The sequence below is a fragment of the Camelus ferus genome, chromosome 1 (genome assembly GCF_009834535.1).
Source record: "Camelus ferus isolate YT-003-E chromosome 1, BCGSAC_Cfer_1.0, whole genome shotgun sequence".
NCBI lineage: Eukaryota > Metazoa > Chordata > Mammalia > Artiodactyla > Camelidae > Camelus > Camelus ferus.
Window position 1 is genome coordinate 4,131,078 of NC_045696.1, and position 24,417 is coordinate 4,155,494.

General features: G+C 51.1%; 1 protein-coding gene across 1 annotated transcript in view; it reads right to left on the bottom strand.

The window, feature by feature from the left end:
- Window positions 1-15,903, bottom strand: part of FAM3B (FAM3 metabolism regulating signaling molecule B) — a 36,261-nt gene extending 20,358 nt beyond the window's left edge. Inside the window, exons 1-2 of the mRNA XM_032462330.1 lie at window positions 15,743-15,903; window positions 9,072-9,215 (exon numbers count right to left, since the gene is read on the bottom strand). Coding sequence (XP_032318221.1) covers window positions 9,072-9,215; window positions 15,743-15,761 — 163 coding nt within the window. The 5' untranslated portion in view covers window positions 15,762-15,903. The remainder of the gene's footprint in view (window positions 1-9,071; window positions 9,216-15,742) is intronic.
- Window positions 15,904-24,417: the final 8,514 nt, after the last annotated feature.

A 24,417-nucleotide genomic window follows, 5' to 3' on the forward strand; every position in this document is an offset into this window, starting at 1 on the left:
GATGTTGACCAGGCGTCAGGATTTCACAAGAGCTGGGCATCGCTCCCTGGCTGATCGCCATGCCGAGACCCTTGGACTGCAGTGCACAGTGGCTGCTATTCCAATTGAGAAAGATTCCCTGGGCCTAAGAGCGCTGCGGACCAAAGAGGTAGCACGTGGAGCACCTGTTTGGCTCCCGCATTTACACAGCCTGAAACACACACACACGGTGACCGCCACCCTGGCCATGCCTGGCCCCCCCCTCCTCTCCCCCGAGCCTGAGGCTCTGAGCTTTTCTGCCTGGGCTGCTACGTCAGTGCTGGCAGGCCCGGCAGATGTTGCACGCGGCACCCCCATTTCACGGGGGTCAGCATCTGGGGAGGGCTGGGCACCTGGCTGAGGCGCCCGGCTGGCCCTGGGCTCCCCGACATCTCCCGCTGCTGGGTGCCGCACTGCCATCCCCCACTGTCTCCCCGCACCGCAGGTGTGGCTGCCAGTCGTCACCTGCAGAGCCGGCTGTCCCGTACTGCATTCAAACTGAAATCCTGAGTCTCCAGGAAAGAAAAAAATCAGAAAGTGAGCTCGCTTTTCCAGTTGGACGGGACGTGCTTGTTCTGTGGATCGCTGTGATTTTCTGATTAACTAGACGCACGGCTAGAGAGGGGCTGGAAGGCCCAGCTGGAGGGAATCGGACGCAGACATGGGCTGTGACGGCCAGCGAGTGCTGCAGGGGCCGAGCTGGGTGGGGGCTGAGCTTCCTGGTGGCCACGGGGAGGCGGACACCCACCCAGCCCTGGTGCCCAGGACGACACAGTTCCTCAGGCGTGTGCACCCCAACATTGTGCTTCCTCAGCCCTCCGCGTCCTCGACCTCCTCACCTGCCCCAGACCCCGACCCCCACCACTAACCTCGTGGCTCCCACCCAGCCCGCACTGCCCGCATCGCCCTGTTTTCTTTTCTTTTTTCTCAGCCCTCATCACTCTCCAGTATCTCCCAGGTTCTATTTTCACTGTACCTCCAGCACCAAGTTGGTGTGCAGCACACGCAGCCCCTCCATCGGCGCTGTTGAACGCAAGAATGGGGTAATTTACCCCATTTACCCCAAAAACACACTAAGCGTAGTATTTGAAAATGTAACAAACAGACTGAAAGTAGGTGTGTCCTGTTTCCTGACTTGGCAGACGTCCTGAGACTGCGTGCAGTTGGTCCCCGACGTAAGTGGTTTGACATTCCGGTGGTGCAAAAGGGACACGCATTCAGTAAAAATTGTCCTTCGAATTGTGAATTGTTACCCTCAGCCAAGCTGGTGACATGCAGGACAGTGCGCTGGTGGCTCTGCTGCACCAGTCAGCCCCCAGATCTCAAGGGGAACCACTGACGTCACTACAGTGTTCGCTAAAGGAGACGCTCAGCCCAGTTATAAAGTCGGTTTTGTGACAAAGGATTTTGCCCAACCGTAGGCTAACGTAGGTGCTCTGGGCACGGTTCAGGTGGGCGAAGCTAAGTCATGACGTTCAGTTGGTTAGATACCTTTTCAGCTGATATTTTCAACTTGAGGAGGGTTTATTGGGATGTGACCCTGTCGTGAGTCAAGGAAGCTCTGCACTCAGTCTAGAGAGAACACTCTTGAAGTGGGCGCCACTCTGGTTCTCAGGCCACCTGCATTTCCCGTAACATCACTGACCCCTCCCCTGAGCAGGCACACAGACTCACTCACTGTCACGTGGACTGCCCTTGGAGAAGGGCATTATTTCCAGGCCCTCTGCCATCATCACGATGCTGCAGAAGTGCCCTGGCTACGGGATCCTCTCGACCCAGGTCCTCACTGAGCGCTGCAGACAGGTGTGCTGTGACCCGCAGGGGTGGCTGGTCTGACGCAGCCCCAGCCCCAGCCCCAGTGGAGCTTCAAGGATAAAACCATGAGAATAGCAGGTACCTCCTGACCCCCATGGGATATGGCAGTTTGGAGACAGAATGACAGGAGATTAGCAGGGGAGGTAAGAGGGAAATCAGAAACAGTATTTTGCTTTGCTTTAAAGCCAGCTGAAAAAATAGAGGCAAACGGGGTCTGATAACGTGACGGTGCGCCGGAGAAAGGTCCCCACAGGGTGAGAGAGGCACGTGGCTTCCGAAGCCACGGCCAAGCATCACCCACGCTGCTTGTGAGCTGAACAGTTAAGAGCGGCTCACAGGTGTGACTACCCTGCCTTCGTCTTCCCCGCCACGAACCACGTGCCGTCTCCTGTGCCAGCGAAGCAGCCTGGTCAGTAAGTACGTGAAGTGACTCAGGAAGCTGAGAGACATTACACTTAGGTGAGGAATTAAACTTCCGAGCAACAGGGAAGGAGAGGGCAGCAGGGCAACGGGGTACCTCTTTGCAAAAATGTTGGGAAGATTTCGAAAATAATCTGTATTTTTTTGACTTAGCTGAAAGCTCTGCCTGCCAACATATCAGATAACAGTTTATATACTTAATATAATTTAAAGAACATTATATTTTATATTGTAAAAAGAGCAGTGAATTTTTTTTTTAGGGAAGTGTAGCTGACTTACAATGTTGTGTTAGTTTCAGGCGTACAGCACAGTGATTCAGTCACACACATATACGTGTGTGTGTGTGTGTATATGTCACACATTCATTCCTTGCCCTTCTTTCTTTGGATCCAGCACCAACAGGCATTGTGAACCCTAAGCAATGATCTCCCCTCCATGATGGGTGCCCGAGACAGGGGCAGCAGACTCCAAACTGAGAGCAGGTGGAAGGCAGGCAGGAGCAGGACGTTTCTCTATGACCAGCTTGGCCAGAAGAGACAGGGGATGACCAGGTGGGACAGCTGGGCTGGGTTCTGACCCGAGATGTCCCCTGTTCCTCCTCCTGCCAGTCAGAAGGATGAACCAGTCGTGGGGGCAGCTGGCACCCTCTCTGCTCCTCCTGGTTGAGGCAGACCTGGGGGCTGGGGCCCGGGGCCCAGGGACAGTAACAAGGGGGCCCGCCCCACTGGGCAAGCAAGGTCCTGAACGAGCCTCGGTCTGCCTGCCTCTCTTGCCCCCTGACCTCAGGACACTCACCTGAAGGCCTGACGCTGGAGTCTCCCTGCATGGCCATCACAGGGACCCCTCCCCTCCCTACTGCCTTCCTCCTCCCACGGGGGCATGGCTGTCCATGTGGCAGCCAGCTCCCCTGGGTGCTGGGGTGGGGTGGAAGCAGGAGCCTGTGCCCTGCTGGGAGCGAGGCTTCTGCCTGCAGAGGGCAGGCCTTCCGAACCCAGGGCCCCTGCAAAGTTCAGGTGCTGCTCACGAGGATATGTGCAGGTGGGTTTTCCAGCAGGCAGGTGACAGGTTTTCATCAGCTCCTCCAAGGAGGATGTGGCTCTAGTGGCAAGGGTGACACGGAGATGGTATTCGTGTTTTCTCACTGTCTGGGAACGGTCGAGTAACTCGTACGGCATTTTTTAAAGGCTTTCTTACCTTTCCATCCACTTCCTAGAAGCACAAAATGTCATTACACAAATGAAGAAAAATCATATTCCTTATTCGGAGAGAGGGTGTCAGGGCAGATGTGTCTTCTGAGAAGACAGAGCTGTTTCCCACCTGCCTGCCTCTTCTCCTACCACGTTCCCTGAAGGACACCTCCAGGCTTTCAGCACTTTTCCCGACATTCCTTCCCCAAGATGAGAAGGTAAAGCTCAGGTGGACAGAGGGATGCTGATGCCCCGGCCGGGGACCGGCGGCCTCCCGCTCCGTGTCCTGCCTCCCTGTGTCCTGAGACACCTGAGCATCAGACCAGACGCCCTGACCGTCAGCATCGTCTCCGGCAGAGCGGGCCTCCTGCTGTGAACTTCTGTCTTAGAACCGACCCTCTTCCTGAGGAAGGTCAACTTTTCTCCTACTTACATTTATCAAAACAAACACAGAGTCTTAGATGCCACCTGGACCCACAGGGTTTTTAATTTCCCGAAGCAGGGTTCAGGACTCTTTCTTTCCTAAATACTTCCTGATTTGGGAACTATCATCTCATTCACCCTTTAAATGGGCCGGATGATTCCAGAGACACCGCCTTGCCGTGTGCACCAGGTCGACAGGGATGATGACTGCATCGCAGCCATTTCAGTTCACACTTCAGTGTGAGGTTCAAGCCCAGGCCGCACCCACAAGGAGCGCTCGTCCCTCTGTGGCCCAGGATCCTGTCTGGCTGGAGCCTCAGCGGTGCAGGTGGCGCAGCTCAGCTGCTCAGCGGCGCCCAGGTGGGGAAATGCTGAATGCTCCCGCGGGCGCGGCGCTGACGGCAGACTGTGCGGTCCCCTCCCCACGCCCCCCGGGGAGAGTGGCTCTGCTGCTCACATGCCTTCAGTGTGGGGCCTGGAAACTGGCACCGTGCCACATGTTCAAGGCTGTGGTCCTGGGCTTCTACCAGGTGGAGCCGAAGCCCAGAGGTCACAGCATCACAATGTGGGAGTTTATTTCAGAATCGGAAAGAGCCCGCATGTAAATATCACCCCCAATGATGGGGACAACCCAAAGGCATCAGCGGCTAGCGAGTGGCGGGATTAGAACGAAGATGAGTGTTCCTGGCTTCCCGTCCGTGTTCCAGAAAAGTAGCGATTCCGCTGTTCTTCCGTTTCATCCTGGTTCAGAGTCCAGGCAGGTGACTCAACACGGCCAATTCACTCGGTTTAATTTTGTCTCCCAAGACCTTCCAGGACAATGACGGGACGATGCACGGTGGGAGAACGTGGAAGAAAACGTGCGCAGGGCTCTCGGCCGCGCACCCCACCCTGTCCTTCCCTCTGCCGCCCGCGCTGTGAGCCCGGCTTCCAATTAAACCCATTCCTTCACTCAGTCACAAGTTCTAACTACACAAACACCTAATCCCCACGGGTCTGTGAAACAGCAGACACCGCCCTCAGCCCTGCAGGGGCAGCGGTGACACGCGAACAGGAGAGACAGGCAGTGAGTGAGTGAGGAGAAGGTCCCTGCAGCCTGTGAGACGTGCCGTGTAGGAAACAGGCGTGAGCGGCTGAATGTGCGTGAGAAGCACCCCACAAATCAACGAGAACAGAGCACAGCCCCTCAGAAACGGGCAAGTCACAGATGTGTAATTACAGGAGTGGGGGCCTGGGGGCAGAGGCCTAATGGCCCGGAGGCAGCTGCAGGCGGCCCTGGACGGCCACCCGCCCGCCTGTGGGTCCAGCAGGTTTGCACCCTGGCACCCCGACCAGCCCACTGTGCTCGGGATCAAGTCACACGGAGGCTGGAGTGAGGCCGGGCTCCTCCCCTCAGCTCTTCCGTGTTCCTCCTCCTGCCCGTCACAAAGAAGTACGGCCTGCCAGCCCTCCGCATCTTGGATTCAACCAACCAGGGATCGAAAGGATTCAAAAAGATATTCCAGAAAGGTCCAAAAGGAAAACTTGAATTTGCATCCTGCAGGCAACTGCTGACATAGCGTTTACGTCATATTAGGTATCGCAAGGAATCCAGACATGACAAGGTATGGAGAGGGCTGCTGAGAGAGCAAATCGTTAAGAGTTCCCATCACAAAAAATTCATTTTTCTATTTCTTTAATTTTGTGCCTTTGCAAGATGCCAGCTGTTCACTAAACCTGTGATAATCATTTTATGACGTGTGCATGTCGCATCATGATGCTGTAAACCTTAAACGTACACGGTGCTGTCTGTCGATTATGTCTCAGTAAAACCGGAAGAAAAAAAGAAGAAAGTCTGCGGGAGGATGTGCGCCGGTGATGCAGACACTGCGCTGTTTTGTCTAAGGGACTTGAGCACCCGTGGATTTTGGTGCCCACGGGGGCCCTGGAGTCGGGTCCCCGGATATGGGCAATGACTGTAGGAGTCTCGGGTCCCACTTGCTCTTCCAAACTCATTGGAAACTTGAGAAACGCTTGTCCCAGCAGGGAGCTGCCGCTTTACGCAGGTCAGACTGGCGAACTCAGAAAGCTGCGACCTGCAGGTGTTGGTGAGGATGGTGGGAGAGGATGGCTGGAGACCGGAGCCCGCACACTGCCGGTGGGATGCAGACAGCAGGCTGGTCTTGGAAAGGCGTCGGGTTCGACTTGGTCACCTTAAGCCGACACACACGCTGTGGCTAATAGTTCCACCCTGGATGCGCAAATCACATAGAAAACTTCCCCCAGGTCTGAGCGCATCTGTGCGGGTCCTGAGTCACGAGGGGGAAATGTGGGGCCTCGCCCCGGCAGGACGGGAGGAGAGGCACCCACAGCAAGACAGGGCCATAGGCACGGCACCGAGTGACACTGAGACACGAGGTTTACAACGGCCCGGAATGCAGGCCCACAGAACAGAATGGTCAGGTCAGCAATTAACTATTTATCAGACAGTTCGGAGGGCTGGGGGAAAAGTCAGAGTGGGAGGCTGGATAAAGGGATAAGTAAATAAAATGAGGGAGGCCTGGGCTGGTGCAGGGATAGCTGGCTGGTCACCTCCACCACAGGTACCAGAGGTTCAGATGGGGGAGGGAGGGAGGGAGGAGGCCTCTGAGGAGGAGGACATGGGGGTGCTGAGCCCTGCAGGGGGAGGGGACTGTGTTTCCATCCTTTTCCAAGGAGCACAGAACCTTCCAGGAAGTAGATGGGCTGAATGTGAGGCCTAGCCCCACCCCCACCCCCACCCCTATTAAGTATGAGGAATAGGAGACCTCAGAGAAAGGCAGGAGCAGCAGATTCCAGCAACCACCAGGGGCCCTGCTGAGGTCAGGCTAGGTCTGGAAAGCCGGCTGACTCAGCGAGTCTCTCCCATGAGCCAGGATTCAAAATCACGCTGCAATGGTGGGGAGGCAACATGTGACACAGGGACAGCGTGCATCCAAGGAGAGCTGGCCTGGCGGGCAAGTTAACTTCGGGAAATCTGAAGCCCGGACCTAAGGCCCCCACAGCTCTAGGGACTGGGCCACTTTAAGAGAATAGAGAGCACAGTGGAAAAAGCCAAACCTGGATAGAGGTGCGCCAGCCCGAGGTGGGGGCCCGTGTGGTCTTGCTCGGGAGCAGGGCAGGAGTGCAAGGAGTTCAGTGCCCCGAGCCTCGGTTTCTGAGATTCATTTCACTCAGTGCGCAGTACACTGACCTCCCATCTCCACGTGCTCCTGTCTTTGCTTCTGATGCTGTCCCACCCGTTGGTCACCACCCGCAGGGGACTGGGGGACCGTGCAACTGAGAACAGCACGGCGCTGGGACAGGAGGAACTGAGCGCTTCCACAGCTCGCATTGACCTCGTTCCGAGGCGGGGAAAGCACATCCTTGCCTGCCTGTTCAGGACGCACAGGAGGAGCCCAGGAGGCAGCACCTGGACAAGGGGCACCTGTCCCTGGGAGTGTCCCCTCCAGTCACGCTGCTGATGACAGCATGGCGTAGGCCTTGGGGCAAAGCCAGCCTAGCTCCGCGGACCCTTTAATCTCTTCTCCACCTGAGCACTAAACTACGAATCACTAGTCTCAACCGCAAACTCTGAGTCCACCAGACCCCCAATCAGCCCTGTGTCCCTCCAAAGGGGAGATGCCCTACAACCCAGCAGTCCCACTCCTGGGCATTTATCCAGAGGAACCTCTAATTCAGACAGACACCTGCACCCCGATGTTCACAGCAGCACTATTTACAATAGCCAAGACGTGGAAGCAACCTAATTTTCCGTGGATAGATGACTGGATAAAGGAGTTGTGGTGCATTTACACAATGGAATACTACTCAGCCCTAACAAAGAATAAAATAATGTCATTTGCAGCAGCATGGATGGACCTAGAGATTTGCATACTGAGTGAAGTAAGCCAGAAAGAGAAAGAAAAATGCCATATAATATCACCTACATGTGGAATCTTAAGAAAAAAAGGTCACGAACTTATTTACAAAAGAGAGGCAGACTCACAGACATAGGAAATAAACTCATGGTTACTGGAGGGGAAAGGAGGTGGGAAGGGATAAATTGGGAGTTTGGGATTAGCATATACTACTATGTGTAAAATAGACAAAAGGGTCCTACTGTATAGATTAAGGAACTATACTCAATGCACTGTAATAGCCTATAATAAAAAGGAATATGAAAAGGAATATTTATATATTTTTATATATATACATAAATGAATCACTACGCTGTACACCAGAAATTAACACAACATTGTAAATCAACTACGCTGCAATTAAAAGAAAAGTGGAGGTTCCAAGCCAGCTGGCCGGGACACAGCCGTCACGGCTGCCTCTGGCCACCACCTTTGGGTTCCAGATAACCTGGTGTGCTTCAGTCACAGGGAGAGGGTGACAGCCTTCCTGGCCCACGCCGATGGGAGTCAGAAACCACAGTGAATGAGTCCTTCTAAAAAGACCAGCGACAGAGGCGGCTCCTAGAGGTAAGCCTGTATCCAGGACAGACGTCACGTTTTGTTCAAAATGGAGAAAATGAGAAAGTAGCCCTTGGAGGGCAACGCTCATGCCCCCCACATGGGAGGTCTCCCCTGCGGCACTGGGCCCCATGCACAGCCCTTATGCAACAATCTATCTGATTTATGCAACTTCACTGTGAAAACCTTATTAAAACTGACACAAAACACTTCAGTCACAGTCATTTCCTAGAAAGTTTTTTTTTTACTCGTCACAGAAGGTAATTAAATCTGAAAAGGAATGGTGTTGACACATTTTTAAAATCATTACCAGGTTCTCTTTATTTGTGCAAATTATTTCTGTATAATTTATTTCTGTATTAAAAATATGCCAGCATACCTACTTACAAGACTTTGAAAAAAGGTACATCTGACTATTTTAGGGCCCCACGCATTTTCCAATGCAATTTTAATGGATCTTTTGTAATTTCACTGCATTCCCAGTCCCAACGCAGAGTTTTACTTAACGCACCCTGCACACGACGTCTGTTTTCCTAACTCATAGTTTGCCTCGGGGTCTCCCAGGGGGACGAGGGGGGACCTACCTTGGAATGGTGTAGGAACCACAGGAGAGGACCTTCCCTCCTCCTCCTCCTCCTCAGCCTCGTCAACACAAATGACCAGTCGGGCAGACCGGAGGCCAGAGGCTCACCTCACCGCGGCAGCTGGGCTGAGACCCGACCGTGGTACTCACCTCTCAGGACGGGCCTCTCACCGATGCTCCGGATGCTGTAGATGGTGCCGGACAGAGGCACAGCTGGAATGAGCTCTGCGAGCAGGTACCCGGAATACCAGGCGCACAGGGAGGCGAAGACGAGGAACGCTGCCTTCAGGGTGCCTGCGGACACACAAGACACGAGTGGGTGCCCCTAGCGCGGCTTTCCTGACCCAACCCTCCACCTTCCCGAGACAGTGCTTGGCACCAGTGTCCACAGGATGCGCTGAGGGGAGATCACCCTGGAGGCTGGCGGGCGAGGGCCCGGGGCCACCTGATGGGGCCACGACGTCGGCTCATGGCTCCGAGGGCAGGCTTTTGAGATAAACCGGAGCAGGTAACGTGAACAGGATGTGAAGGCTCTCGAGGCCAAAGGTTCCCATTTGCCGTTGTGCTGGGGCCCGGAGCTTCCTCAGGTGCTCACGCCAAGGACTCATCAAGTTGCCTTGACACAGGCCTAAAAAGACAGAGGGGGCCCTTCCCTCTGCAAGCCCCGGGAAGCGCCTTCAAGCAGGTGGAAATTCTGTTCTGTCTGCTGCTGGGCGGCCAGTGCTGGGGATGGCACCTGTGTCCTGGGAACACGCAACTGCCCCTGTGTCACTGGAAAAAGTTCCCCACCATCATCATCCTCAGAGACAAGCCTGCAGGGACACCAGAGGTTCCCCTGGCAGGACGTCCCTGGAGATTATCTGATTGATAGGCTTCCAGAATCTTCCTCTCAGTTCCTCAGGAAAGGCATTTACTCCTTCCTCGGTTATCGGAGGTCTAGGGGACAGTTCCGCCCCTTCATAGACAATCTGCTCCTGGATCTTTGGCATTTCACTCCCTAAATAGTTCACAGATCAGGACTGTGCAGGATTCCCAACACTGCCGAGACGCAGGGATGGCCATAGGCCTGCAGGAAAGGGACCTCAAGATGTCCCCACTGGCATTTCTGTGCTAACAGGTCCAGTCCTAAGAAATAAAGGGAAGGAAAGAAGGAAGGAGAACAAGGGGGAGGAGAGGGGATGGAAGGGGAGGGGAGGGTGACCCCACACCCTCTCAGGCCAAACATCTGGAAACAGTCATCCTCTAGAGTGGCCTCCAGGCTGCTCCTTCCACCCATGGCAGCTGTGCTGGTCAAGGCCTCCAAAGGCCTCCCCATTGCCTGCCCCAGGCCCCTGGATGACGGTCCCGCCCTGACCGTGTTCTCCCCGGACGGCTCCTACGCTCCCGAGGGGTCCCCACCTCGTGGGCAGGCTTTCCCTGGCAGGGTGCATCCCGGACCTGTCCTCAGGATCCTAGATGAGGTCACCCAGACTGTCCTCTGGGTTCCTGACTACGATGTCCCCTTTCCAACCCCCATCAGCACCCTGGGAGGCCCCACAGGGCCTCACATGTAGCATGTCCCAGATGAGGCCCTAGATTCTCCCCGGCTCCCCAGATCTGTCCCTGCCCTGAGTCTCTCCCAGCTCAGCTGGGCAGATAGGGCCAGGTACCGGAGACGAGGACCTCATCCTTGATCCCACACCCCACTCCTAGCCTTCAGTGGAGCCCATCAGCCAGTCTTGCTGGGGCAGCTTCCAAAATCAACCTCACCTCCACAGACTTCTCTTGGCCTCTACTGCCTCCAACTCCCCAGGCCACCACCACCCTAGCTTATCTCTTTCGCAGGTGGTGAAACCCCCACACCCAGGGGTGCTCCGAATGGAGCATTGATGTATCACAAGGAGTATAATAAAGAGAACGTCTTGCGGAGGGAGGGTATAGCCCAGAGGGAGAGAGCATGCTTAGCATGCTTGAGGTCCTGGGTTCAATCCCCAGCACCTCCACTAAAAAAAAAAAGTTAAAAAAAAAGAACACATGTGATCTTTATCCCACATCCCTGCACAAAACACCTAAAACCCTGGAACTCCCTGATCAGGGGGTCTGCTGTCCTGGTTCATAAGGAGCCCCTTTCAGCCACACCAGGGTTTATGCTAACAAGGTAACTGGGTGCATCTTTGGATAGCTTCTGGGGAGGGGCTGGCCATGCTGGAAAGACCCAGTCTGTGACTGGGTCACATGGTGGGGCCTGACACGTCATCCCCACCCCCGACCTCCAGGAGGGGAGAGGGAATGGAGGCTGAGCTCAGTCACATGACCAGCAATGCACTAAGACCCCAGTGAAACTCTGGAGGGCTTCCTGGTGGTGCGCACACTGATGTGGCAGGAGGTGATGTGCCCCGACACCAAGGGCGGGGCACAAACTCCCACTCCAGGACCCTCCCAGTCTCTGCCCCGTATGTCCCTTCATTTGGCTGGTCCTCCTGATTTGGATCCTTTCGAATAAAACTATAATTGTAAATATAGTTATGTTTTTAGTGTTTCTGTAAGTTGCTGGAGGAAATTATCAAACCCCCAGGAGGGGTGGGAACCCCCAGATTTGCAGCCAGCTTCTCAGAACCGTGAGCAGCTCCCGAGACCTGTTGCTGGCGTCGGAAGAGAGGGCAGCTCATGGAGGACGTGTCCCGTAACCCGTGGGCGCTGGCGCTGACTGTGTGGTCAGGTCAGAGCTGAACTGAACGGCTGGACATCCAGCTGGTGTCAGAGGCTCCGCGTCTCCCCACCCAGAGCCCTGAGCAGGCACCAGTGGGCGTTCCCCTGCTTTTCTGAGTGCACAGCCCCCCACCCTCCAGCACCCAGCCAGAGGTGCCCCCCTCTCTCCGGGCAGTGATGCAATGCAAACCTGTCCGTCAGCCTGGCCATGTTGAGCCCTGGATCTCAGCCCCCTCTTCCCTTCTAGCACCTTAGAGGTTTCCCCTCACTGAACCCCCACTGGTTAAGCTTTGTCGGGTCCGTGTGTGCCGATGCATGGGCACTGGCTAGTTCGTTAGGCAATCATCCTGGTGGAATGGGACACCTCCATCTCACCTTGACCATTTGGTTGTTTTTCAAGTTCATGTGTCAACATCAATCATTTTTTTCTCTTTTACAAACCATGCAGTCTCTAAGATTGTTAGGACATAACGCAGAGATGGCTTCCTATTGCAAAATGCCTGAGACAGTGTGGCCACTGCAGTTCCCAGGACAGAGGGACCTCTCCAAGCCAGAAGAAGCCACAGAAAACACAGAAGCACAAAAGCAATGGATGAAGCAGGCGTGCTGTCCTGGGAACTCCGTTTGCTCCGTGCTCCAGTTGTGCTGACCTGCTGCCCTTTCCTGCTGTCCCTGTGTTTGAGTTTGTCCCTCTGCCTCCGGGGCGCCCTCGTCCACAGACCCCTGGCCATCTCTCTCTCCTCCTTCAAGGACCCCAGCAGCTCTGGGGCCCCTCCTTGGTGCAGCCCACACAGACACCCTCACGACCGCCCTTCACACGCCCCAGGGGCGCAGCACGCCAGACCCCTCTTCTCCAGGTCTGCGTCCACACTCCTAAGCCGGTGTGAGGGTCCAGTGATGCTCCAGGACACACTGTTGGACGCACGCTGACTGCGGGAAACAGGGATTCAGCATCCACAGAGTCTCAGGTCCCAAAGCAACAGCGCACTGTGCCCCGTGCCTCCGAGCACAGCCGGACTACTTTATCCAAGCGTCATATTTGAATAAGAAAATTCGCAAAGCAGAAATTATTCAGAAGACTTTCTAGACCCCATGTCACACGTGAGATCTTTAAGCAAAGAGCTGCTGTTTCAATGGGAAAAGACTGAAAGGGAACGTGGTGCCACCTCTCAGATGCCTTCCATCCCGCACGGAAGGGAGGCCTGCCTTTATCCCCAGGTGAACAAGGACAAGCAGGTGGAAGTGACAGAGAAGAAAATGAAGAGTGAATCAAAGCCACGCCTCCTGACAAGGAGAGCCCTGGGCATTTTCTGGCTCCAAGAAAGTTTATGAAGTGTCCATGCTCCAGGTCGGGGATGCCTGCGGTGGCCGGAGGAAGGGAGCCTTGGAGCCAGAAGCACCTCGGGGGGGGGGGGGGGGCCAGACCCAGCAGCCCACATGGGACCAGTTCATCCTGAGAAGACAGGGTGCAGGCTGGCGGCGGACCCGGCACCCGGTGGGGGCGCAGGGGAGGATTCGTCTTGGGAAAGGTGGGCGCACAGGGACTCGGCTAAGACAGCCCCGGGGGGGCCAGCCCTGGCAGGAGGGGCCCAGCAGCTTCCGACATGGGGGAGGAGGGAGAGGAAGGACACAGAGTCCAGGAACCGTGCGGGATTCTGTAACCAGGACCCAGCCTACTCTCAGAAGGTAATCAAGTCACCATCAGCCCACAGACACCCCCTCCCAAGTGCTTCCACCCCGCGGGCACAGGTGAGAGAGCAAAGGCCAATTCTGAGCGCCGCAGGAGGTCGGGGACTTCCTCCTCGGAGGCCCTCGTGGAGGGCGCAAGTGTGTTCCCGCCACCTGTGCGGACCTGTGTGCGCGTGCACGTGTGTGTCCTACACTCACCCCACCCTCAGAGCCTTGGGGGGTCTCAGGCTGGCCCAGACACTTCACTTCCACTGGAGGCCAAAGCAGTCTGAAAACCAGTAACACTAAGCCAGGCTACATATAAGTGGGGGATGGGTCTCTGAGTGCCCGCCCCTCCAGCCCGGCAGCCCTGCAGAGGGCCGTCCTGAGCCCTTAAGAACACACATGGGGGGATTTCCTTCAAGTAGCATGCAGGATGAGGAAGCTATTTGTCACTGGCACCCTCCCCCTGGGAGCCCAAATCTCGTCACCCTGGAGACAGCCACTCCTGCATCCCTCGTTCTTAAGAGGCTGGGGATGCTGAGGGGTGGCTGAGCCAGACTTGAGATGCAGCTGCTTTGTGGCTTCAGCTCTGCTGGCCTTAGTGTCCCCTGTCTTCACTGTCCAAGTGACGAAGTCTTTCTGGTAGTAAGCTGGGAAGTGCCACACCTGGACACAACACGTGATTTGCAAGGTTACCCACCTTTCAAAGTACACATGACAACACCCTCATTGTGAGGAAAGGGGATGACAGCTGCCAGGAAGCTGCTCCCAGATGAAGGGCGGTGGAGGCTTAACATACTCCAGCCCTTCAGTCTGCTTGTCCCTCCTGTGAGCTGTGTCCCTACCTGAGGCAGATCTGGTGCAGGGGAATGCTGTTTCCACAAATGTCACCAAATCTTTAGCTCACAAAATCAAAAGGGACATGGCCCTGAGCTTCTGCGGGGCGGGGGGGGGGGTTGTCACAACCAGACACACCTGGAGCAGTGCAAACTTGGTGTTACTTCAGAGCTTCATGTGAAAGGGCTACATAGCCCACAAGTGAGTCACGAGGGCTGTGTGTGAAAAAGCTGCGGGAGGGGCAAAACGACCTGATAACACTCAGCATCTTCCCATCGAGGAACCAGCAAAACCGTATCACAAGCATATAATGTAGGAATAACAAAAAAATTCTTCTAAATTCACGGTAACGGAAGCCAGTGCCCCTGGGAGATGTCTTCTCCCAAGAAGAGATGTGTGTCCCCTACAGCCCACACAGGGCGCCCCAAACAGTGCTGGTCACCCATAAACGGTTCTGTAGCAAACACCAGTATTTTACACAACAAAACAAAAATCTTCAACTTTGGGTCTCCTACCCTTTGGGGATGAGCAGAAAAGACGGTGCTTAGAACATCCTGCAGCGCAACCACACAGCCAGAAGGCCAGCCAGGAAGGATGAAGGCCACTGAGGCTAACAAACACCTCGCAGCAACGACCTGCCGCCAGACAGGGGCAGTGACCTTGAAAGATGCCAAGAGAGCTTTCCATTTTGGAATTTAAAATGTTTGCACAGTCTGCTGCCTTGCTCCAGGAGGAAGCCAGATTATAATCCTTCAGATTATACGAAGAAACAGCCAAACCGTTCAAAAGGCAATGTGTGCCTGTGGCGGGAGGTTCACCTGGACCCCACTGACAGCAATGGAGGCGGGCAGGGAAGACAGGCCACCGTCAGGAAGACAGGCACCGAGGGACAAAATGACTCTTGAAATAGTTGGGGATTTTCTCTCCACTTTCCTATTTGCCCCAAGAATTCAGAGACTCAAGTAGTTTGATAAAACGGAAGGAAACAAAAGCCTTATAAAAAGATGCTACCGGAACTGTTATAATAAGGGACAATGGGGCATTCCATGTCAATTAGTCCCCACGTCTCACCCACCCACAGGCCAGTGACTTAAAAAGGTCTGTCCCACACTTTTCACAATTTCTTGGGTTGGTCAGGTACCTGAGGCTAATGATCTCTGCCTCCAACTGGAGAAGCCACAGGTGGATCCACAGGTGCCTCTAACCAGCGCCTGGCAGCCCCGGCGTCCCTTCCCTCCCCTCCCAGGAAGTTCCAGCGCCCCTGCTGGCACCTGCGGCCCGGAGGAAGGCGCCCTCTCCGCTTGGGGCTCACCGGGTTCTGCTCCACCTGCGCTCACCCAACACCTACTTTTCAGGCCAAACGTCCCTCTCACTGACACCCCCACCCCTACCCGCCACGCACGCAGCTAGGGCGGTGGGGACCGGTAGGAGGGCGGAGGAAAAACTCCAGCCAACTTGCCTGCCGCATTCGCTTCCCGCATTCCTGGTCACCGATCCAAGAGAAAACCCTGTCCGGGGGCGCCCCTACCTCTGGCTCAGTGTGGCGGGTCCCAGGAAGGGCGAGGCAGCGACTCTCCCCTGCCCAGGGGTCCCTTCCCTCCTCCCGCGGTGGAGTTCGCACTCACCGGCAGTCCCGGGGCGCATCTTCCAGGCGCGGCTGCGGGCCCTTCTGGCCCTTGGCCTCAGCTCCCGGCGGACGGACCGGAGGGCGCCTCGCACGGTCTGGGCGGACGCCTGGCGACACGCCCTCCAGGCTGGGCCGCAGCAGGGAGGGCAGGCGCGGGTAGGGCAGGTGCGTAGGTGCGGGCGGGGCGGGGCGGGACAGGTGCGGGAGGGGCAGGGAGCTCAGGGTCTGCGGGATGCGCTCTCCAGTCTCCAGAGAGAAGGAGCGGGGTTTGCTTTGACGGGGAGGACGCTGCCTCTTAACGTTTAGTGGCCCCAGGCCCCAATTTAATGTCTCACAAGGGGGATTGCCCAAGATACGCCTATCTCGAGCCTTTTAGATGTCAAAGCAGAGGCCCAGGGGAATGAATCCAGGTTTCAAGTCCAGGTCCCGGGGTCACGGTTATAAGGCGCTTGGCTTCCTCCAAAACTCCCTACCCACTGCAGTTTGCACAGCCCAGCAGGCGCTCTGCCTCTCATGTCCTCCTTTACTCTGGGAATTGATTAGGGAAAATAGGACAGGAACCATGTCCTGGGCCCCAAAGTCAGGGTCACAGGCCTGCAGGTCCTTGGGTTTATAGGAGGCCAGGCTTGCCAGGGTTAGAGTCAAGCAGGTTTCTGAAGAAAGCTCCCGGGATGTCCCGCCTGGGAAGAGGATCGGCTGCCCTCCTCCCGGCAGGGAGGCCTGCCTTCCCGGCATCCGTCTGGTTTTACAGCGCGTTGAACCTACTGCCATCAAAGTGGCCCCAGGCTCCCAAGAGCAAGTTAAGGCTCCACAGGCAGTTGGTCACTTTTGTGGAGAAGGAGTTCCAGGGAGGCAGCGTCTGCAAAAGACACAGTCCCCACCTCCAGAGTGTGCTGGCTCCCACAGTCCTGTTCCCTAAAGAAGCCAGGGGCTCAACTGCCACCGCCCTCCACCACCATCTTTGCCTCCTGAGAAGCTCCAGTGTGGGGTCACCCAGGGAGCCGGGGACAAGTGTCCTGTGGACAGCGTGGCTTTTTATTCCAGGCCACCGCCTGCCCGCTGGCCTGCAGATCGGGGAACAGAAGACAGGGGTCTCTGTTGGGACGCCCTCCTCAGGGCTCCAGGACGGCACCCAGCCCGAGCGAGGCACGTTTCGGCTCGGATGCCTCTCTGAGCATCTCTCCAGCGATGCTGGCAGGCTAGTCCCCAGCTCTCCTCAACACTGACACTAGACACACGAATCAGCTCATTGAAGGGGGTGTTGATTCCGCCCAAGAGCCGCACCTCTGTCTTTAGCTCACCTCACTTCAGAGATGGAGCGTTTATCTCTGGGTTCGCTTTCATTGAAAAAAAAAGTGGCAAAAAAGTGCATAACATAAAATGTACCACCTTATACCAAATTTACAAAATTACATTTTAAGTGTACAGGTCAGTAAAGTTAAGTACGTTCACCTTGTTGCACAACAGAACGCCAGAACGGTTTCATCTTGCAAAACGAAAACTCTGTTCCTAGTAATCAGCACCTCCCCCTTCCCCCGACCCCCATCACCCGGCAGGCACCTGTCCTACTTTCTGCTTCCAGACTTTGACTACTTTAGATCCCTCATATAGTGGAATCATACAGTATTTGTCTTTTTATGACTGGCTTATTTCACTTAGAATAACGTCCTCAGGTGCATCCACGTTGTAGCCTGTGACAGGATTTCAATCCTTTTTAAGGATGAAGGAGTATTCCATTATATGTATAGACCAGTAGCCTGTTTATCCAGTCATCCCTTGATGAACACTTGGGCTGTTCCCACCACTTAGCCATTGTGAATAATGCTACTGTGAACGTGGGTGTGCAAATATCTCTTCGAGATCCTGTTTCCAGCTCTTCGGGGCATACAGCAGAAGTGGAATTGCTGGATCATCGGGTAATTCTACTTTGAATTGTTTGAGGAATCACCATGCTATTTTCCTACAGTGGCTGCATCATTTTACACTCCTAATAGTAGTGCATAAGTGTTCCAGTTTCTCCATATCCTCACAATGCATTACTTTGTTTGTTTTTTTGTTTTGCTTTGCTTCTAATTTAGAGCAGGAATCCTAAAGGACGTGAGGTGATATCTCGCTGTGATCTTGTTTGCATTTCTCTAAGGAACAGTGACGGTGAGCATCTTCTCATGTGCTCATTCGTCGTTTGTGTAGCATCTTCAGAGAAATGTCTATTTAGGCCTTTGGCCATTTATAAATCTGGCTGTTTCTGTTGTTGTTGAATTGCAGGAGTTCTTTATATATTCTGGATATTAACTCCTTATCAGATATATGGTTTATAAACATCTCCCCACATGCCCTAATTTTCACCATGCTGTGTCCTTGAATGCACAGAAGTTTCTGTATGATCCAGTTTTTGTTTGATTTATCTGTTTCTGCTTTTGCTGCCTGTGCTTTTGGTGTCATAGCCAATAAATGGTTACCAAATCCAATGTCATGACGCTTTTATACTACGTTTTCTTCTAGAAGTTTGAGGTCTTTAACTCATTTTGAGTTAATTTTTTGGTCCGTGGCATTAGGTAAAGGTCCAATGTCATTCTTTTGTATGTGGATATTCAGTTTTCTCAACACCATTTGTTGAAGAGACTGTCATTTCTCCATCAAATGGTTTCAGCACCCTTGTGAAAAAAATCCTTATTTTTATCAAAGATAACTTGACCATATATTCGAGGAATTCTTTAGGAGCTCCCTAGTCTATTCCAGTGGCTGACATGTCCGTCTTTATGCCAGTGCCACACTTTTCTGATTACTGCAGCTTTATAATTGAGTTTTGAAGCCAGGAAGTGTGAGCCTCCAACTTTGTTCTTCTTTTTCAAGATTGTTTTCGCTATTCAGAGTCCTCTCAGGTTCCATATGAACTTCAGGATGGACTTTTCTATTTCTGCAAAAAAAAACCCATGATATTTGCTAGGAATTGCACTGAACCTGCAGATTGCTTTGGGTAGTACCGGTGACTTCACGATACTGCAGTTTCAGATCTCTCACCCCTGGATGTCTTTTAATTTATTTGCACCTTCCTTCGTTTCTTTCAGTAGTTTTGTCGTTTTCAGTGCCTCCTTGGTTAGGTTGGGATTTGCTTTCATTTTGCTTTAATCCTCCTACATCCAGAACCCACTCCCTATTTTCACACGGTCCCTAAGAAACCTCCTCAGGTTCTCCTTAGCAGCTTCCCTGGCCTGTAAAACACGACAGAGGTTCCATTTCTGGGGATCTATGCTAAGGGGTTTTTCAAAAGAGGAAATGCACACTCAACAGTGAAAAAATGCACACAAATGTACACTCAACAGTGAAAAAGGCAAAGAAATCTATGAGGGCAACAAAAGCCAGAAGGACATTTAAATACAAATAAATTCCTAGAAGTGAATTACTAGACCAAAGGGTACATGAATTCTGAATTCCAACAGATGTTCCCCACAGCTCTCCAGAGAAGTTATACCAGGTTACATGCCTGCTGGCAGCGTATGAGAATATTTGTCCATACCCTTCCCAAAGTATTGTATTATCCAACTTTTTGATCTATACTATCCTGTTGTGGAAAAAAAAAAGCTTAGTATTGTTCTAATTGGTTCTCTCATTAAAGCGATCGCCTCAGCACACTTCCATAGGCTTAAAAGCCATTCGTGGTTTGTGCATACATCTTTTCCTGGGAACTGTCTCATCACATACATCGCCCATTTTTCTAATGAGTTGTTAGCATTTTTCTGGTTATAGCGGCTTTGAGACCTAATTTGTGGACTAGATAATACATTGGTGTAGTTCAAATTTTACGAGTATACAAAGAGATGGATGGTGATAAATCTCCTGACCCCTGCATCTGTTTACCCAATAGAAAACCCAGGTTATCACTTTCTTGGGTGTCCTTCCGGAATTTCTTTGTACACATCCAGCTACAGCCAGGATGGGCCACGTGGCCCGGCTCCCTGCAATAGCCGTTTCTTTTCTGCCTCTGTCAGGGCTCACACACAGTGAGGGAACTTCTCACACAGGACGTTTCGTTTATGTGAAACAAGACGATAAACCCCTAGAAGAGGAACTGCTCGGCTTATTTATTCAGAATCCAGAGATTTTGCCAAAACAGACCCAGAAGTATGTTGTGCTCATTGACACCCCCCCTCCCCGCCGCCTCGCCACCGCCCGGCGAAGTTTGTGCACGCTTATTTCAAGGATAATTTTTACTACTTGGTTTTCACCTTCCTTCCTTCCTTACTTAGGAAAAGTACCGCCACTGAAGGAGCGACTCCCTCTGAAACACACTCCACTGCAAAGCAACCAAAAAAGCAGGACTCTTGCAAATATGAATGTAGTATGAATTCCCCCGCCCATGTTTTACACAGGAGGACTTCTACTATACACATTGTTGTATAATTACTAAATTGTGTACTTTAGCTTTTCATAACTCCATATTAATTAGTTCCTTGCCGTAGGCAATAAAAAATCTTTTTCCCTATTTGTCTTTACTTTGAGTGTGGAATTCCATCCCCACCCCAGGCAGTTTAAAAAATAATCTGATTTTCTTTCTTTCTTTTTTTTTTTTTAAAGTAGAGGTACTGGGGATTGACCCAGGACCTCGTGCATGCTAAATATGAGCTCTGCCTTCCCCCTGATTTTCTTTTTACAGCTTCTGAGTTTTGTTTTGCTTAGAACAGCCTTGATCTCTTTCCCCATACTTTCTTATTTTTTAATTAAAATATTTGTTCCATCTATATTAAATGTTGATGGAAATCCAAACTTACTTTCCCCCAGCTGGCCAGCCAGTGGTCCACCGTTTGTTGAATGATCGTCTTCCTCCTCCATTGGTTTGAGACGCCCGCTCATTATTTAAAGTTTCGTATGTACTTAAGATGATGTCTGGACTTCATAGTCTGTTCTCTCAGCCTTATTTCCTTCTGCTTAGGTACTTCCTAGTGACTTTTCCATGTTTACTTTCCACTTGAACTTTGGATTCAGCTGACTGTTCACGACAGCTCCTGCTCTGTGGCCATGGCGCCGGCACTGCGGGACACACTCTGCTCTGAAGGTTGTGCTGGGAAATCTTTTTCAGCCTGCACTGCAGCCTAAAGGGAAGGTATCTGAACCATCTTACAAATGGCTTAGCCCTCAGAATGGCAAAGTGAAACATCAAATGTCACACATTTCATCAGTTAGAGATTCTAAAGGTTTCCAAGTGGCTCCACACTGAGTCTCTGTGAATGTAACTCCTTGCTTAAATCACAGCAATAGGACCGCTCCAGGGCCTCCTGATGGCAGTATTTTAATAGTCAGGAGCCCTGCGTTCTGTCTACGTGTGCCCCATGAATGACCTGGCCTCCTAAGGTTAATTTTCCATCTCAAAAATCTGCAGCACATAAAATGTTAAGACTCAAAATTTTTTTTTACATAATTAGATTTAACTTCTTAACAATTCAACCATTTTCCTTATTTATCATTACAGCTGGGGACTAAATGTGTCGAAATGCCCAGCAGTTTCTGGAAACTAACTTCTCTTCTTCTCCTGCCAGTGTGAGACCTCAGCAGCATGTCTCCTGAACGTCACTCCCCCTTTCTCTTTATGTGTTTGCTCTGCGTGTAGCTTTTTGCCTCCCCCCGCCCCGTTCACTAACTGTATGTTCAGCTCTGTCTAATCTGCTGTAAAATCTGTTCCTTGAGTTTGCTATTGTTGTTGCTGTGTATTTTTTATTTCTGTAAGTTTTACTTGGTTCTTTTTCAAAACTGTTATATTACTTTTTACAGAATTCTGTTTCCTAAAGAGCAGAGGACGGTTGCAACCGCTCCTTAATGTCGTGGGACCAAAACATACTAGGTGTCTTTTTTTTTTTCAATTCACACAAAAATTTTAGAGCAGTTTTGGTTCACAGAAAAATTGAGGGGAAGATGCGGACATTTTGTCAGCTTCCCCCCTCATCAGTATCCCCACCAGACTGCTGTCTATGAGTCTATTTTTTTTAGTAAGTTCATTTCTATTCTTTTTTTTAGATTCCACATATAAGTGATATTATATGATATTTGTCTTTCTCTGTCTGACTTACTTCACTTAGTATGAAAATCTCTAGGACCATCCATGTTGCTGCAAGTGGCATTATTTCATTCTTTTTTATGGTTGACTAATATTCCATTGTATATACACACCACATCTTCTTTATCCAGTCATCTGTTGATGGACATTTAGGTTGCTTCCATGTCTTGGCTACTATAAATAATGCTGCTGTGAATATTGGGGTGCAGGTGTCTTTTTAAATTAGTTTTCATCTTTTCTGGATATATGCCAAGGAGTGGGATTGCTAGATCTTATGCTAACTCTATTTTTAATTTTTAAAGGATCTTCCATGCTGTTCTCTATAGTGGCTGCACCAATTTACATGCCTACCGAGAGTGCAAGAGGGTTCCCTTTTCTCCACACCCTCTCCAGCATTTATTATTTGTAGACTTTTTGATGATGGTTATTCTGACCTGTGTGAGGTGATACGTCATTGTAGTTTTGATTTGCATTTCTTTAACAGTTAGTGATGCTGAGGATCTTTTTATGTACCTGTTGGCCTTCTGTATGTCTTCTTTGGAGAAATGTCTATTTAGGTCTTCTGCTCATTTTTGATTAGGTTGCTTTTTTTTAATTTATATTAAGCTGTATGAGCTGTTTGTATATTTTGGAAATTAATCCCTTGTTGGTCGCTTCATTATAAATATTTTCCCCCTTCCAGTTTGTCTTTTTATTTTGTTTATGGTTTCTTTTGCTGTGCAAAAGCTTTTAAGTGTAATTAGGTCCCATTTGTTTATTTTTGCTTTTATTTCCATTACTCTAGGAGACAGATCCAAAAAAATATTGCTGCACTTTATGTCAAAGAGTGTTCTGCCTATGTTTTCCTGTAGGAGTTTTTATAGTATTGTTACTGAGTCCAAACTCGTTCTGCTCGCCACACGACAGGCCAATAAATCGGGAGACGAGGTGGTGGGGCAAGGAATAGCGACTTTATTCAGACAGCCGGCAGACCGCGAGGATGGCAGACTAATGTCCTGGAGAGCCATCCTCCCCAAGTCAGAATACAGGCTCCTTTTATACAAAAAACAGGGGAGGGGGAGTGGTTGATTGTTGCAAACTTCTTGGTGTAGGAGCTCTTCGTTCCTGCAGCTGTCCGCGTGGGCCAGCTCACGGCGCTCCTGCAAAACCTCCAACAAAACAAATGCTATTCTCTGTTCTGCAACTTGTTATCTTTACGTAAGTGCAGAGCTGGCAAGACTGAGCCCAGAAAACAGGGCACAGGGTTAAAGGCAAAGGAACAGATCTCATATGGAGTCAGATTTGTTCTTGTCTATTACAGTATCTGGCCTTAGATTTAGGTCTTTAATCCATTTTGAGTTTATTTTTGTATATGATGTTACAGAATGTTCTAATTTCATTCTTTTACAGGTAGCTGTCCGCTTTTCCCAGCACCACTTATTAAAGAGACTGTCTTTTCTCCATTGCATGTTCTTGCCTCCTTTGTCGTAGGTTAATTGACCATAAGTGCCTGGGCTTATTTCTGGGCTCTCTATCCTCTTCCATTGATCTCTGTGCTTGTTTTTGTGCCAATCCTGTACTGTACCACTTGGATTACTGTAGTTTTTATAGTATAGACTGACGCCAGGGAGCATTCCTCCAGCTCTGTTCTTCTTTCTCAAGATTGTTTTGGCTATTTGGGTCTTTTGTGTTTCTAAATAAATTTTAAAATTATTTGTTCTAGTTCTGTGGGAAATGCCATTAGTGATTTGATAGGGATTACCTTGAATCTGTAGACTGCCTTGGGCAGTGTGCTTGTTTTAACAATATTGATTCTTCCAATCCAAGAACACAGTATATATTTCCATGTTTGTGTTTTCAGTTTCTTTTATCAGCATCTTATAGTTTTAGGTCTACAGGTCCTTTGCCTACTTAGGTAGGTTTATTCCTAGGTATTTTATTCTTTTTGATGCAGTGGTAAATGGGATTGTTTCCTTAATTTCTCTTGCTGCTATTTGGCTGTTAGTGTATAAAAATGTGACAGATTTCTGTATATTAATTGTGTGTCCTGCAACTTTACCAAATGCATTGATGAGCTCTAGTAGTTTTCTGGTGGCGTCTTTAGGGTTTTCTATATATAGCGTCATGTCATCTGTTCTTGCTGCTGAGCTTTAAGTCTTTGCATATTTTGGATAACAGTCCTTTATCAGATTACTAAAGGTCTATGACTTGTCTTATTATTCTCTAGACATTGCCTTTTGCAGAGTAGATTTATTTAATTTTGATGAAGTCCAGCTTAACAATTATTTCTTTCATGGAAGGTGCCTTTGGCGTTGCATCTAAAAAGGCATCACCATACCCAAGGCCATGTAGGGTTTCTCCTATGTTACCTTCTAGGAGTTTTATAGTTTTGAGTTAATTTTTGTAAAGAGTGTAAAGTTTGTATCTGGATTCATTTTCTTTTTTGCAGGTGAATGTCCAGTTGTTTCAGCAGCTCTTGTTGAAGAGACTGTCTTTGCTCCATTGTACTGCCTTTGCTCCTTTGTCAAAGGTCAGTTAACTATACTCAGGCAGGTCTGTTTCTGAGCTCTCTCTTCTGTTCCACTGATCTGTGTGTTTTTTTCTTTCAGCACTATCACACTGCCTCCACTGCTGTAGTCTTACAG